Source organism: Polyodon spathula, chromosome 6 (assembly GCF_017654505.1).
Source record: "Polyodon spathula isolate WHYD16114869_AA chromosome 6, ASM1765450v1, whole genome shotgun sequence".
In the NCBI taxonomy this organism is placed as follows: domain Eukaryota; kingdom Metazoa; phylum Chordata; class Actinopteri; order Acipenseriformes; family Polyodontidae; genus Polyodon; species Polyodon spathula.
The window spans coordinates 58320078-58335907 of record NC_054539.1 but is presented as its reverse complement, the minus strand read 5'-3'; the positions used below and the strand labels follow the sequence as shown (position 1 = coordinate 58335907).

The 15830-nt window shown below is 35.3% G+C and overlaps 1 protein-coding gene across 1 annotated transcript in view; it reads right to left on the bottom strand.

Moving 5' to 3' along the window:
- Positions 1-15830, bottom strand: part of LOC121317400 (autophagy protein 5-like) — a 74760-nt gene that overhangs the window by 45977 nt on the left and 12953 nt on the right. Inside the window, exon 6 of the mRNA XM_041253291.1 lies at positions 9504-9598. Within this exon, the coding sequence (XP_041109225.1) occupies positions 9504-9598 (95 nt within the window). The remainder of the gene's footprint in view (positions 1-9503; positions 9599-15830) is intronic.

The following is a 15830-nucleotide window of genomic DNA, read 5'->3' as shown; positions in this document are numbered from 1 at the left end:
ATTCTTAACAATTTATATACTCGTCTCTATATGTCACACACTTAGAGAGCAAGAGTCAGAAAAATAACATTTTGGTAGTTTTACAAACAAGGTCTTAACATTTCGTTCTGCTAAATTTTTTGTTTTTTTGTTACCGTTTTGTGCAGTACTTTTACAGAAAGGTGATGCCACTCTTCCAGTTATTTCCTCTTTCTGAGGCATGAGCTTTTTACTGCTGAATAAAATTGCTTCATCTTCCTCTAAAACATTAAAAAGTTATTTAGTGATGTAAACTATATGTGAAGTGACTAAAATATTAAACGAACAACATAAACAAGCCAATATATCCCAAGCCACAGCTATTAATAGAAAATGAGAGCTTTCATCCATAACTACTGTAATCTCCACTCTAAATAAGGCTAAATAAACCAGTCTTTCTAAAAATTAAAAATTAAAAAACTTATATAATACATTTACCTTGTAGTCTTGATTCTCAAAAGTTTGTGTGTACAGTTTGTGAAAAGACTTCTAGTAAAAGTAACTTAATGGCATTTAATTTATTAAGTTATTTTTAGTATTTCTACAATTAGAGTTTTACCCACTTTGTATGTATACATAAACAGTTAGTTTGCCATAGACAGAAAGATTCATCCACATACCCTCAGATTCTGCTATACTCTAGATTAAACATGTTTAAAGTGTGGCAATTGTGAATTAAACCCAGCAGGATGACCAGCCACAGTGCTTTAAAAATACATGTATCGACAAAACAGTGGAAATCCTGTAATCTCCACTTTGTTAATCCTCAGAAAAACAAGAATGATAAACACAGTCCTGGCAGTTACAGATGATTCATTATATAACACAAGGCTCATGCATTATAATTCAGCAGCAATGCCAAAATGTTGTACAACAGTACACTTTTCCAAACTTCAAATTAGTATTGAGATTTTATTTTTTTTCCCTTAATCAAGATGCTTTCACGGAAGAGTTCTCTAAACCCTATTAGATTTACCACTAACCAGCCACACAATAATTATCTTTAATTTGGTATAATACAGAGGGAAAGAGTGGCCTTATTAAACAGGAATTAAGAAGCCATTTTCGTAAGCGTCTGCCAAATCAATAAATAATAATAATAATAATAATAATAATAATAATAATAATAATAATAATAATAATAATAATAATAAATCATCATCAGAAAATAGGCTGCACCCCCCTCATCTGAAGGTATTTACTGTAAGAACTGACATCATAACCCTGTGCGCTTTTTCACAGTTGCCTGTACTGCATTTTGTGTGGCAGGGTTCTGTTCTTAAGTACTGTAGTTATGTGGGGAAAGAGAGAAATAATCCAGTTTTTATAAAGTGAATCTGAGGTGGGTAAAGAAAATGCTACTATTGATCTAAAACACACTTCATAATTTATATCAAAATCAGCACTCAACCAGACAAGCTCTGAATCTAGAATTTACATCTACAGTACAGCTGTATTGTGCTGCTTACTTAAATATGTCAGAAAAAGGTGAATACTGATATCCAAATCAAGTAGCTGTGTATATGGATTCATTTTTATTACTTATGATATACAAACATGACATACTGTATGCACTGAGAAATCAGGCATGTCTGTGACATTCATTCCCTGCCACAACTGTACAAAATCAGGCACAGTCTGCCTATATCTACTGCCATATTCTGACAATAACTGCAAAATAATTTCTTTAGCACGTTTAAATCATCATTTGATAGTTAGATACCTATAAAAATGTAAGACAGTCAGATGAACTGATGAAAAAAAAAAAGACTTCTGCAAGTTTTATCCCAGTTGGGTATGTGATTCTCCTTCTGTACATACTGACAGGGTGACACCTAAATTACTTAGCTGTAATCATGTCTCTAACTCTGTATGGTGAGTACACTGTAATCACAATCTCTGCAAAACCAAAGCTACTGAAAGTCCTTTTCATTTCTGCCCATACAAAATGTGTCACGGGACACGGTAGAACCCATGACAGTACAGGGAACAAGTCATTTATCCCTGCATTGACCCATTCAGTGTTCAAAATAACTTGTCCCAACATTTCACTATTTCCAAGTAACCTACAAAGACTGGAGAAGATCTAATCTTGTTGGGCAAGCAGTGCTATTATAGCTTCAAGAGCACAAACATAGATGCAACTACAACAATGAATAGTGGGTTTGTGATGAAGCTGTAAGTGATCAGTTGCAGATTAACAAAGTTGTTAGACTGGAATTTATTTCATACTGGAAAAAAGAAACACAAGCTTTCTGGAATGAATAATTCCTTGATTATGTGTAAAATGGTAATTTAAAAACAAAGTTGCTACAGAACAGCTGTCTATACTAGATCAAGTCGGATTCATAACAAATGTAAAATTAATAATAAAAGTAAAATAGGTACTTTTACTGAAATCATTATTTGAGTTTGACAACAAAAATGGCCTGTGTGGTTTTGTGCAGGAACAAATGAGTATTGCAGTGATCTAGGCTCATCTGACATGTTTAGTTATGCAGCTGCAAGAGCTATACCTGAATGTTGTTGACTGTAACAGTGTTTTGACAAGACTTTGTCTCTGGACTTTTTTGGAAGTGGTCATCAGATCTTTAAAACTACTAACTGAAGAAATGTTTATAAATACATACCTAATGTAACATTTGACATTACTGTATTTTGTTCTTGTGTTTTTATGTTGGAAACTGGAATGTTTTTAAGCAATAATACATCAGCAAAATATTGTTTCCTGTGTGTAGTTTAATTTTTATATTGTGTGTTTTTTGTGTTATAAAAAGATAAACGTTACTGTGTCTGTATATTTACAGGTAGTGGACAAAAAAATGGAAACACTTGGGTAAATGAGGGACACCAAGTATATTGAAAGCAAGGGCTTCCAAACAGGTGTGGCTCACGCGTTAATTAAGCAAATAACATCCCAGCATGCTTAGTGTCATGTATAAAAATGCTGGACAGGCCTGATTGCCCACAATTATTGCTAGCATGGCTGCAAGAGGAGACCTCGGTGACTTTGAAAGAGGGGTGATTGTTGGGGCGTGTTTTGCAGGAGCTTCAGTGACCAAGACACCCCAACTTGCTGATGTTTCACAAGCAACGATGTCTAAGGTGATGTCAGCATGGAACTCTGAGAGAAAGACATCATCAGCAAAGGGCAACAGTGAGCGGAAACGCATACTCCAGGATCGTGATATCCGTGCATTAATTTGAAGTGCAAGGTAAAACAGGTGAGTAACTGCAGATCAATTGATTGCAAATTTCAACCTGGGGTGCGGGCAGCCAATTTCAACAAAAACGGTCTGCCGAGAACTCCACAGAGTGGGATACCATAGTCGGGTTGCAGTGCACAAACCGCTCATCACACCTGGCAATGCATATTTGTGAGTCCAGTGGTGCAAAGAGCACAGGCAATGGACTACCGAGCAGTGGAGAAATGTGATATGGTCAGATGAATCATCCTTTACCATGTTCTCGACAAATGGACGAGTGCACGTGTGGAGGCAACCTAAAGAACTCTACAGCCCTGAGTACTTGGTTCCAACAGTGAAGGGTTCTGGGGGTTCCGTAATGTTGTGGGGCGTATTTTCCTGGCATGGTTTGGGTGCACTCATTCCCTTAGAAGGCAAGGTCAATTCTAATTGCTACTTAATGGTAAGGAGTGATCATTTTCACCTGTTGCAGCATTTCCTTCCTGCTGGGGAGGGTGTCTTCCAGAATGACAACACCCTCACCCAGAGCACGTGTGGTCGCCCAATGGTTTGAGGAGCATGACACTGATGTTATCCATATGTCATGGCCTTCTCAGTCACCAGATTTGAACCCAATCAAGCATTTATGGGAAATTCTGGAACGACGCCTGAGGCAGTGTTTTCCACCACCATCAACCAGGTGTGAGTTGACTGACTTTCTCATGGAAGAATGGTGCCGCATACCTCCTGCAGACTTCCAGAGGCTGGCAGACTATGCCACGGCGCATACAGGCCGTACTGGCTACACGTGGCGGTCAAATGCCCTATTACGTGACTTTACATTGGTGTTTCAATTTTTTTGTCCACTATGTGTATATATGCCACAACACACTGTGGTTTGAAAATATAGTAATGACAGATCAATGTCACATTTTCTAATCATCTGTGTTTATTAACATGTAAAAGTCTTCATAGGCACATAATATACCAGTATGCATAATACTTTTTATGTCATTGGGGTTTTGGTTGAGAAACAAGTGATTAAATGTTAGAATATGACTAATTTATTCTGTCATGTTACTGTAATTGTGATTAATACTATATTGCATAATTAATTATAAATTAAAGCAAGTTATGATTAAAAGATTATTACAATACATACTACAATGAGGAAATCGCAATACATAAGGTTAAGTAAATGAGTTTACTGGCAACTGTTCATAAACTCACCAACTACCTTCCTACTACCTAAGCTTTTAAATCCTGTATAGAAAGAACTGCAGACATCACTTGATTATGGTTTCAAAACTACATTGATTTTAATTATAACATAACTTGTTCGTTACCTAAATCACAGACGAGTGGTTTAGCAAACAGTATAATTCCAATGCTAAACTAACTCAAACCTGGTGTATTGGCAAACTACACATGTTGCATCTTTCCAAGAATTGAAATACAAGGGTTAGTCTCTTGATCAATAGCACCCTCCACTGGACAGTGCAGCCCTTCTTTAAAAGGCAAGATCATTTTTGTTCCATAACTGCACTAGGGAGGTAATTTACCTAAAATACAAATATCCAGATGTTTTGTCGATAGTAGCTTCTAAGGTCTTTTTTTGCATTTCCTTTAGTTTTCGTTAACAATCATTCTGCTTCAGTGGAACCAGCAGAGTTAAAAAGGTCACTACATTATGCTTTTCCTTTGAAAACAATTTTATATTGCAGCAACAGAACCAGTCAGCGTGACCGTAAACTTTATAAAAAGATTATTTTTTTTAAAGTCACTGTTGAAGCTACTTACCCTTAACTACAGATAATGTATTCGCCAGGGTTTATTTGCCTGAACTTAAGTAACATTATGCTGTACCATCTGTCCAACATTCATAAATAAACATACAGCTCACCTCCTGAAACTGTGAACAGTTTCACTTTGACTCGTTATACAAGGTTTATTCTGAAATGTGAACTTTCTGTGTTCATTCTCAAACCTTCATATCTGGATTACAAAAATCAATAAACAAAAACATTCCACAGGGCAAGACATCGACTCTATGGTGGCAGTCGAACTTGAACACCAAGAGATGCTGATGTCCAGATCATAAGAAAACAAGACTTGAGAAGACAGACAGAATGCTGTCTGTTGTGTACAGGTGATCAGAGATAGAAAGAAGTCTTACAATTCACTTCAAGTCATTCCAGAAGATTGTTTTTTTCTCCATAGTGATCAAGGTATTTCAGAGTTGACACTTAATAAGCTGTTATTAGTGACTTTTAACATGATAAAACAATAAATAAAAGCAACTAAAGTTGTTCATTGTCATTCACTTGATTAGATTCAACTGCACGACAGCAATTCACGATTTTTTTTAAAACACTGTTCATATATGTGCTCTTGCTTTATGTGCACATAACCTTCTTTATGAATTTACTGTATTTATAGTTTGGTCCAGTTACTGTTCCCTTGCGTTTTAGGGAGTGGGTCACATATCACATGAAATCCACAGATATAAGTCCCTTTCACTGAACACTTCCATGCATTTTGAGATACATATAATATGTTTCCAACCAGAGTCAGGACAATATGTAACCAACTGGAAAATAAAAACAATTTATCTTGTGTGAATGGAAGGGTAGCTGAATAAATACAGAAAAAACATGTTCAGTCAGCAGTGGCCTGATGTATCGCTGCAGACTACAGGGACAAAACCTGTTAATTTAACAAAATTTGTCAATTTTAAACAGCAACCACATAACTACTGTCATCACACAAACTAATGCAAGACCGTTACCTTTCCTTATTTTCAAATACACTACATCATTGAGAGAGCAGAGGAGCCTCAGAAACGGGCTTTGTTTCACCAGGTTTTTGTATTCAAAAACAATGACATGGTGTTTGAACCTACATGTATATTAGCAATTAAACTACCTCATGCTTGTTCTGTACATTTACTTTTTCTCACACATGCTTGCTTAACAAGTCTGTGAAACTCCAGCTCCAAAAACCCTTGAAATACTTGTCCATTTTTACCAAATGCCCTCAGTGACACTGACATGACCAGTTCAGATTGTATTAAAAATCACCTCAGGAATTTATCAGGTGGTTCTGATCTGCTGTAAAAACAGTGGAGGTAGTGATATGAAAGACTTATTCACCAGTAACAATGACTGCGTTGGGGATTGTGCAGTGGTATGGTTTAACTTAATCCACTATGGCTGTGATGAATAACGTACAAGATATGAAAACATAGAACTTTCTTTAACCCAGTATGAAATGCCATTTTTTCAATATAACATCATGGGTGTCTTTCAAAACTGCACATGTAATCCACATAGAGAACAGAACGATAGGCAGGATTTATTGAATTATTTCACTAGCTAGAACCCTTTTAATAACATATTAAAGATCTCTAGTGTGTTCATTTTTTTTTTAGATAAATTCACATAACAAAAAAAAAATATGTATGATAATGGGATGATACTTTGTCCCGGGACAAATTTTGAGAGGTATTTTAGCCTCTATTTTGCACTGTTTGACTCAGACCTTTTTGTATCATTTTTTTCATAGCAGTTTTTTTTTATTATTATTTTTTTTTAACCATTTTTTATAACATCATCCCCTTTTTAGGATATCTTGAAACAAAACTCCTCTTCAACAGCAGTTACCACATAGTGTAATATTTCTTAATGCTTGTCATTTAAGGTTTAACTTCAGCGTTATTACAGCAGATGACTGAGTGATACATGCAAAGGAAACAATGCTTTCAGTTTCCTTGTTTATGGTGAATTGGTTATAATTAATCAGTTATTTTTAAGGCTTATTTTGAATTCATAAATGTATCATGTACTGATATGTACGCATTTTAAAAGGTTTTTTTTAAATGCATACGCTTTTTTTTTTTTAATTAATTTTTTATTCATTGGCATTCAAATTGTCTCCATTTTTTAAATGTTTACACCCGGCTGGCATATGAGTGAGTACCTGCACTTGTTTGTTGAGAATTTCACCCCTGGATAAAGATTGGTTTGGTATTACAGTATAATTCCAGTAAATTAATTGTAACTTCTTGTTTTTTAATTAAGGGTAAGATCAGTAACATCCCTATTAATGTAATGCTAGGGTAAATTATGGAAATGACTAGTGATGGCTTGTCAAATCGTGTGTAGCAATTTTGTGTCGTTAAAATACATTTGAATCAAAATGAGGTCTGGTAAAATGAGTTTGGATACAAAGTACTTTGTTACAATTTATTTAAGCTTGAATAACAATTAACCTGAATGCTTTTTGAACTGCGTTATTTTTTTTTTTTTGTGGCTAGCTATCATAGTTAAACTCTGACTGAATGTGAACCAACGAAACTGAGAAACCTGAGCCACACCTTCACATCATATTTTTCTTTTCTACGTAGCACAACTGTAAAAACATTGACCTTTAACAAAACGATTTCAGAAACCACTAAAAACATTATAGCAGGGGTGGCACTCCTGGTCTTGGTTCCAACCCTGTTCTAAATTGTTAAATTCACCAAAATAAACCTCCATTCAGGACCGTGATTGGACACCCCTGTATTATAGCCATGAGAAAGAACACACATGGAAAGAACACTATAATTCTGTAGATACCAGTAAGGTAGGTATGAGGATCTGTCCCCACTTTACACTAATTAACTACCCACATCACTAATTGAGTGGTCAATTGTAGCTAATATCTAATTGTTTTTGTCACAGAGTATGTTATTACATTAGTGATTCTGCATTACAAATGTAAATTTACTATGACAGCAATGCATTGATGGTGTCAAGCCATTGTAACCAACAATGGAACTGATATCAGCAACAATAGCGCATGTTCATTAGATACAATAGGGACTGCCATTAAATGTGAATACCATCCATGATATCCTGTGACAAACTCCATTATGTACCGCTTAACAAATAGATGTTACACATTTCTTGTTACCCTACTTTCATACTCACTAAAGTCCTTCACTCTCCAGCAGTGACTCCTGATGGTAAAAGCACTAGGCATTCATCTCGTTTAGCAGCTGACTATCTGGTTCGCATTGTTCTCCCCACAGCTTCGTGGGAAGATGATTAATTTGATTCACAAAAGGAGATAGCTTCTAGCTCTTCCATATGTGAACTCACATCATCCCCAAGCTCACTTTTCACACACACTCCAACTCGACTAGTGACAGAAAGATTTCTGTTTTCGTCACCACATTACCAAAAGGACATGGTGGCCTTGGAGAGACAGAGAGCAACAAAGAACATCTAGGCTAACCAGGGTTAAAAACGCAGACAAACTTGAGCCAAGCTATATTAGTAAATCACTCAGTGAGGTGCGTCAGGGGAAATACATACTGCTCTGTGCATGACTCCTCTGGGAATGAACAGAAATAAACAAAGTCAAACAAAAAACAGATTAAAATATTTGGATTACCAAAAACTGCCAGAGGATGGTCATTATGAAACATGTTGATGTGTTTAAAGTAATGAGCTATGAAGATGATGGAACTGAACTGATTTAGCCTTAAGCAAAGAATTGGGGGTGGGAGTTGAACTCATTAGCCTAGATATGGGACAGATTACCTAGCCATACTGTTAATGAGGAATCACTGGGATCCTTTAAGTCACAACTTGAAACTTTTTTGTTCAACCAGCTATTAGGAAACGAACAAGCACTGATGGGCTGCATAGCCTCCACTAATTTTCTTATGTTCTTATTTTCTAACCTTCGTACCATTAAGGACTAAATGATTGTCTCTCCCATTTTTTGTATTATTTCTTTAAAATACACTATGCCCTACCATACTGATATATTTATAAACATCATATTGTCCATATCTGTTTGTTTTGTTACAGAATTTGTTTACAGAGTAATAGGCATAGTGTGGATTGACTACTATAAAAATAGCCATACAAAGGTTATTACATTCTGAAATGCCAGTCCCAAGATATGTTAAAAATGCAATAAAAAACGTCTTTATTCAGATGTCTTAAGTAAGCAGCTGGACTACATTCCAATACACATCAAGACAGGCATGTTCACCTGAGGTATGTTCTTACCATCAAGTTTTACAACATTTACAAGAGCTTCTGTCAAGGCAAAGATCTAAGTATGACATGGGGAAGACGGGACGGGACGACAGAGGTCCACCTTAAACAACACAATTATATTTAGTGACTAAAAATGAAACATAATCCATCCAGACTTTTTGGTGTAATTACATAAAACCTATTGTAGGTTTCCTCTCTTTTACAGATCATAGTGTGATAATACAGTAATCATTTCTGTTCTCACCTGGTATATCCTGAACGGAATGTACCGGAATCCACCTTCTTCTACTGAGTATTCCATCAGCTTTCTATTAATAGCCCAGAACTGGTCAAATTTGTCTGCGGGGGGGGGGGAAAGAAAACCACCACCATACTGACTTTTAGTTGCCTTAAAATGTAATAACAAATACAACACTTTTTTCAGAAAGTCAAACATAAATAATAAAATCAAATAAAAATTCAGTTGATTTTAAAAGACATTTTGCATCAGGTGGTATTTATTCTTTTTACCATGGCAATTCTAAAAAAAAAAAAAAAAAAAAGATATTACAGGAATATGTACAACATGGCAGCAGTAACATCATGATAAGTAATGTGTTCTGTTGTAAAGAGAATATATTTATATCTCCACATATACATGTCTCCCAAATGTTCTAGCTGTGGAATGTTTTTGAAAAATGAAAAGCAGATGCTTGCGCTTGCATTATGTTTAATTTGAAAAGCATATTTGGCAGATACTCTTGCAGATAGACATTGCCCTGCATGAAAGTTCAGTTAAATACCATTCTAGTTCTTTATTTAAATTTGATTTAAAATCTATTGCATTTAAAAATGCAAACAAACTTGAGATTAGCCAAGCCAATCCGCAGTGAGCTGCATTCAGGGAAATACATATGACTCATCTGATAACAACAATAAACAAAGTCAAACTAATTCTCAAACAAAAAAACAGATGAATATACTATACCCCAAAAACAGCCAGAGGGTGAACATTATTGACCAAGTAATTCATCTTCCAGTAAATATAAATACCTCTGTCCTGTAACAACTGTTTTCCAATTGTAAGGTTTTACTTAGATTCCTACTGTACTTGCCTTCTTACACAAACCACTTAACTATATCAAGCAATGCTTGGCTGGATTCAGAGCTGGTGATATGGAACAAGACTTAAGTTCCCAGTCCAGTGTTAAAACATTTCATCCTGTTTCCTGAAGTACCAAGTAGGGGTGAGCTGATGCTTATAATTTCCGAGGAATTGCCTTTAAGTATTTTTCAGCAGGTATTACATAAATAAAACACACCCGTGTTGACTTAGAAACAAGAAAACCTGCCCTTCCCTCACCTCTACAATTAGAAGTAGCAGTTAATTTCTGCATTGAGTGTTTTAAAAGCCGATTAAAAGCAAATGTTCCTCTCATCCGGATTGCTGACATTTCTATTGTCGTACTTCCGTACCTAGGCCGTAAACCGTCAATGAAAATGTGTTGCTAGCAAATTAAATTGATTCATCACATAGACATGGCCTTTCCTTTCCTTAAACTTCAGCTACCGCTGTGGAAACTGGGATCCATAACACCGTGTAACAATTTTTTTTTGTTTTTTTTTTGTTCCTGGGTAGTAAGTGTTATTTCCTAATTGCTTATGCCTCAGAAGTACAGAAAATGGCTATTATTCCCCACAAACTTTGCTTTTGGGACCAGGACAGGTAAATTTCAAAATATCACTATTTCCAATGAGAAAACGGGAGAATTTGTGACTTTTTGTTCACATAAAGTCAGAAAAAAACAACATTACTAAAGTAATGTAAATTTACAGTATAAACGTAAATCTTGAAAAACCACTCACTTCTAAATCTTTTGTAACCATTTTTGTATTACTTTAGTATAAATACATGTTAATTTGGATTCAATGTTGTTTTTTTCTGACTAAGTGAACGAAAAGACACAAATTCGCCCGTTTTCTCAGTGGAAATAGTGATATTTTTAAATGTACCTGTCCTGGTCACAAAAGCAAAGTTTGTGGGGAATAATAGCCATTTTCTATACTTTTGAGGCATAAGCAATTAGGAAATAACACTTACTACCCAGGAACAAAAATTGTGTTACATAGTGTAATTATTTGTCAAGTTTAGTCAGAGATAACAGCTTGCCCAGGACTACAATCCCACAATGCAAAGCAAAGATATAAGGATAAAAGAAAGGTAAGACAAATAGCCTATAAAATATAAATTCATTTTTGTTAGTCTTATTATGATAAGTTCTACATTAAATACAGTAAAAGGGTTTTGATTGTCAGAACATTGTCAGAGCAGAAGGAAGCAGGTTTTCTTCCAGGACAACTTTGTACTTGGCGTGATTCATGCCAAATCTGCCCGATTCCAGCCTTGCTGAAAGACCCCCAGATCATCACCGATCCTCCACCACATTTCACAGTGGGTGCAAGACACTGTGGCTTGTAGGCCTCTCCAGGTCTCCGGCTAACCATTAGATGACAGGTGTTGGGCAAAGCTGAAAATTTGACTCATCTGGGGGTGCTTCAGCAAGGGTGGAATCGGGCAGATTTGTCTTTGTGAAGGACGCATGAATCAAGCCAAGTACAAGGTTGTCCTGGAAGAAAACTTGCTTCCTTCTGCTCTGACAATGTTCCCCAACTCTGAGGATTGGTTTTTCCAGCAGGACAATGCTCCATGCCACACAGCCAGGTCAATCAAGGTGTGGATGGAGGACCACCAGATCAAGACCCTGTCATGGCCAGCCCAATCTCCAGACCTGAACCCCACTGAAAACCTCTGGAATGTGATCAAGAGGAAGATGGATGGTCACAAGCCATCAAACAAAGCCGAGCTGTTTGAATTTTTGCACCAGGAGTGGCATAAAGTCACCCAGCATCAATGTGAAAGACTGGTGGACAGCATGCCAAGACGCATGAAAGCTGTGCTTGAAAATCAGGGTTATTCCACCAAATACTGATTTCTGAACTCTTCCTAAGTTAATACATTAGTATTGTGTTGTTTAAAAATGAATATGAACTTATTTTCTTTGCATTATTCGAGGTCTGACAAAACTGCAACTTTTTTTTTTTATTTTGACTAGTTGTCATTTTCTGCAAATAAATGCTCTAAATGACAATATTTTTAATTGGAATTTGGGAGAAATGTTATCAGTAGTTTATAGAATAGAACAAAAATGTTAATTTTACCCAAACACATACCTATAAATAGTAAAACCAGAGAAACTGATAATTCTGCAGTGGTCTCTTAATTTTTTCCAGAGCTAAATTAATTGACAGTTCGTGTTTTTCTTAAAACAGTCACTTGGACTGTAGCATGAACCAGCTAACTAAACACAGTAATTGGTTATTTGTACTGTTTTTGGGAAACTGAAGTATAATATAACAATGATAGCGTTGTGTTCATCTGTTCATTTATTATACTTACTATATGCTCTTACTGGACTTTACTCGTATATGCAAATATTTTTACTATTTAACTTTAAAGTTAACTGCTTTTAGTCAATCTCGCTCTTACATGTATTTACTTACTATATTCTTTATTTTGCTCTTATTTGAAGTTAATCTTTTTTGCTACTGATTGTACTGTACTTTACAACTGCACTTATCTGTAATGTGATATTCTGTAATATGATACTTTGTACTGTGATAAGTTGTGTAACTGTAAGTCACCCTGGATAAGGGTGTATGCTAAGAAATAATTAATAATAATAATAATAATAATAATAATAATAATAATAATAATAATAATAATAATAATAAAAGTAGTATGACACTACCGGTGATCCTTTAAAAATCTCTTGGTGTTGCTTCTTAATTCATTTCACTACAAAAAACAAGCTTTTCAGTAGTTGCATTAATTTCAAGAAACAGACACATCAATGATATGCTGGCCAATTACAAACAGAGTGGTTCAGAAAGTAACAGTAACATGGGAGTCAAGTCAAAACAGAAAATATTTGGGTTTCCTCCAACACCGAATACTTTGTGAAATGACTGATTTTGTACAACAGGAACAAGTGCCTTCCCACCCAGTCCAGATAAGAGCACCCCATGTAAAGATCAATGTGCTGGAAACCGAGTAGCAGGGTACACACACTGTAAAGAGATGCACGTTTCTACATTAGAAGAAATGGTAAAATATTAAAATAATTATCTTTTTTTTTTTTTTTTTTAAATCTTTTACCTTTGAACTGTGTCATATGAATAACAACATTGACAGAAAGCTGCAATGCCTCCAGACATCCAATGCAACCTGTTTTGATGTTGCACTTGTAAGGGTATCACCTCCCTTCTGTATGCAAATTCTGTTTTATCATTTCATTTGTCAAGGATTGTACATGTCCTTAGTTGAACTTTCATCTAAACTAAGAATCTGATTCACATGGGAGATCATTCAAATATATTTTGAAATAAGATGATAAGGCTTCTCAGCAAAGTTAGAAACGTATTTCCAACTTATTTACATGCAACACTTTCTAATTGCATCTTTATAAGGGATAAGGCAGTGACATCCCAATCCAGGTATTGTGGGTTTGAGTCTCATCTAGGGTAGGCTTGATTTTGACGTGGAATGGGTCATGATACTAAATAACTGAGATCAACCAGCCATCCGGAACCAGATGAGCATTGGCGAGCTGAAATGCCTTCTGTCGTTCGGACATTTCTTTTATTAATTTCTTTCTTAAACTTAAATGTGTACACACTTCAGTTTGCTACTAAATGTGTTGGATTGTTACTACTTGAACAATTTATTTAAGCAATGCAGAGTTAAATTTCACACGTTTTTCCATTGATTGGTTCCTATTTTCTGCTTCTTTTTGAATTTGAAAAGATTGACATTAAAATTATCTCTTGACCACAGAAGTGTACCATAGAAGACACTGCAAGGCTTAAACTTGGGGGGGAGGAGGGACGGCAACATACAGTAATAATTTAAACCAGTTAGATTTTTCTTTATATAAGTACAGCTTATTAGATAATGGCTTATTAGGAGTTGAGTGTTGCAATGCAAGAGTCATAATAATAATAATAATAATAATAATAATAATAATAATAATAATAATAATAATAATAACCTTTATTTTTATAAAGTGCTTTTCATAATGGACCACCATCACAGTGCTTTAGAAAATACAATATTAAGGTGTGTGAATTACGCATCAGCTGCAGAGTCACTTACAACAACATCTCACCCCAAAGACAGATCATGAGGTTAAATGACTTGCTCAGGGTCACGCAATGAGTCAGTGGCTGAGCTGGGATTTGAACCAAGTACCTGCTGGTTACAAGCCTTTCAAGTTACAAGTTTCTTTAACCACTGTAACACAATTAAACATTCCACATGCACAAAAATATTTGCGTTAGGATGATGAGAAAAAATATGGTATTTAAAAAATAATATTAAAATGATAAGCAACATATGCATACACACACAAGTTATTTCCATTTCCTAAGTTTTGATGTTTGATGGTTTATTAGTTACTTATGGATATGATGCACAATAATGGTCAAGTTACAAATAGGAAAAAAAAGTTAAATAATAAAATGGCCATTTTGTGTCTATAACTTGATCCATCATTTTTACTGTCACATCTTTTACATGCTTGATCTGTTTTACAAGGATACTAATATTTGTTGATATGTACAACAGTGATGACTTGCAGTTTACAGAACAGCATATGCAATTATTTCCAGACATTTACAGTCTGCAGTCTTTTTCACTAGGATTACGGTTTACACATGAATTACTGCAAATTATTATTATGATATTATTAATTTAATGTTTAATTATTAATTTATGTAGCTCCCTGTCACAAAGACGGCTATAGTGGGTGACGTCAGACCAGAAACCAGGAACCAGGAAATAAACATGAGAGGGGTGGAGTTTTGGGGAAGCTGAGCGCTTGCTTGCTCTCAGCATTTAATGAATGAACAGAACAGTAAATAAAAAGGCTGTAACAAACAAAAACACAGGACACGGCACTTTCACCAAATTAATGAGACAAACAAAATGGACTACACAGACAAACACGGTGAGCTGATATTTAAATTATTATTATTATTATCTCCATCTCCAATCCCGTTCTCCACTCAACAAACACACAACTCCGAGTGAGCGAAATCATGCTGCTTTTATGCAGCTGTACCGAGACTCGATTGCTAATCAATCATTCAATTGGAGTCGCGGTACAACTGCACGTGAATTAATAAAATGCAATTCCACGTGCTCACATATAATTACATTTTACTTGCACGTGAAGTACTGTGCAAGCCTCGTGCCTAAATACAAATATACATTTTAAACACTTGTGTTACACAGACCTGTTTATATCCTGAGTACCAATGACTATACACCAACATTAACACACAACATTCAACACAAAATACACACAGGGGCTGGGCACTTTGCCACACTCCCACAAGAACAATTGATAACACAAGCCAAATTTGTATAGATAGATAGATAGATACACACATTGTTTATAAAATAAGACAATGGCCCTTCAGTATTGCATAATAACACTAATATGTATATATCTAGTCCATTTTTATTTATTTT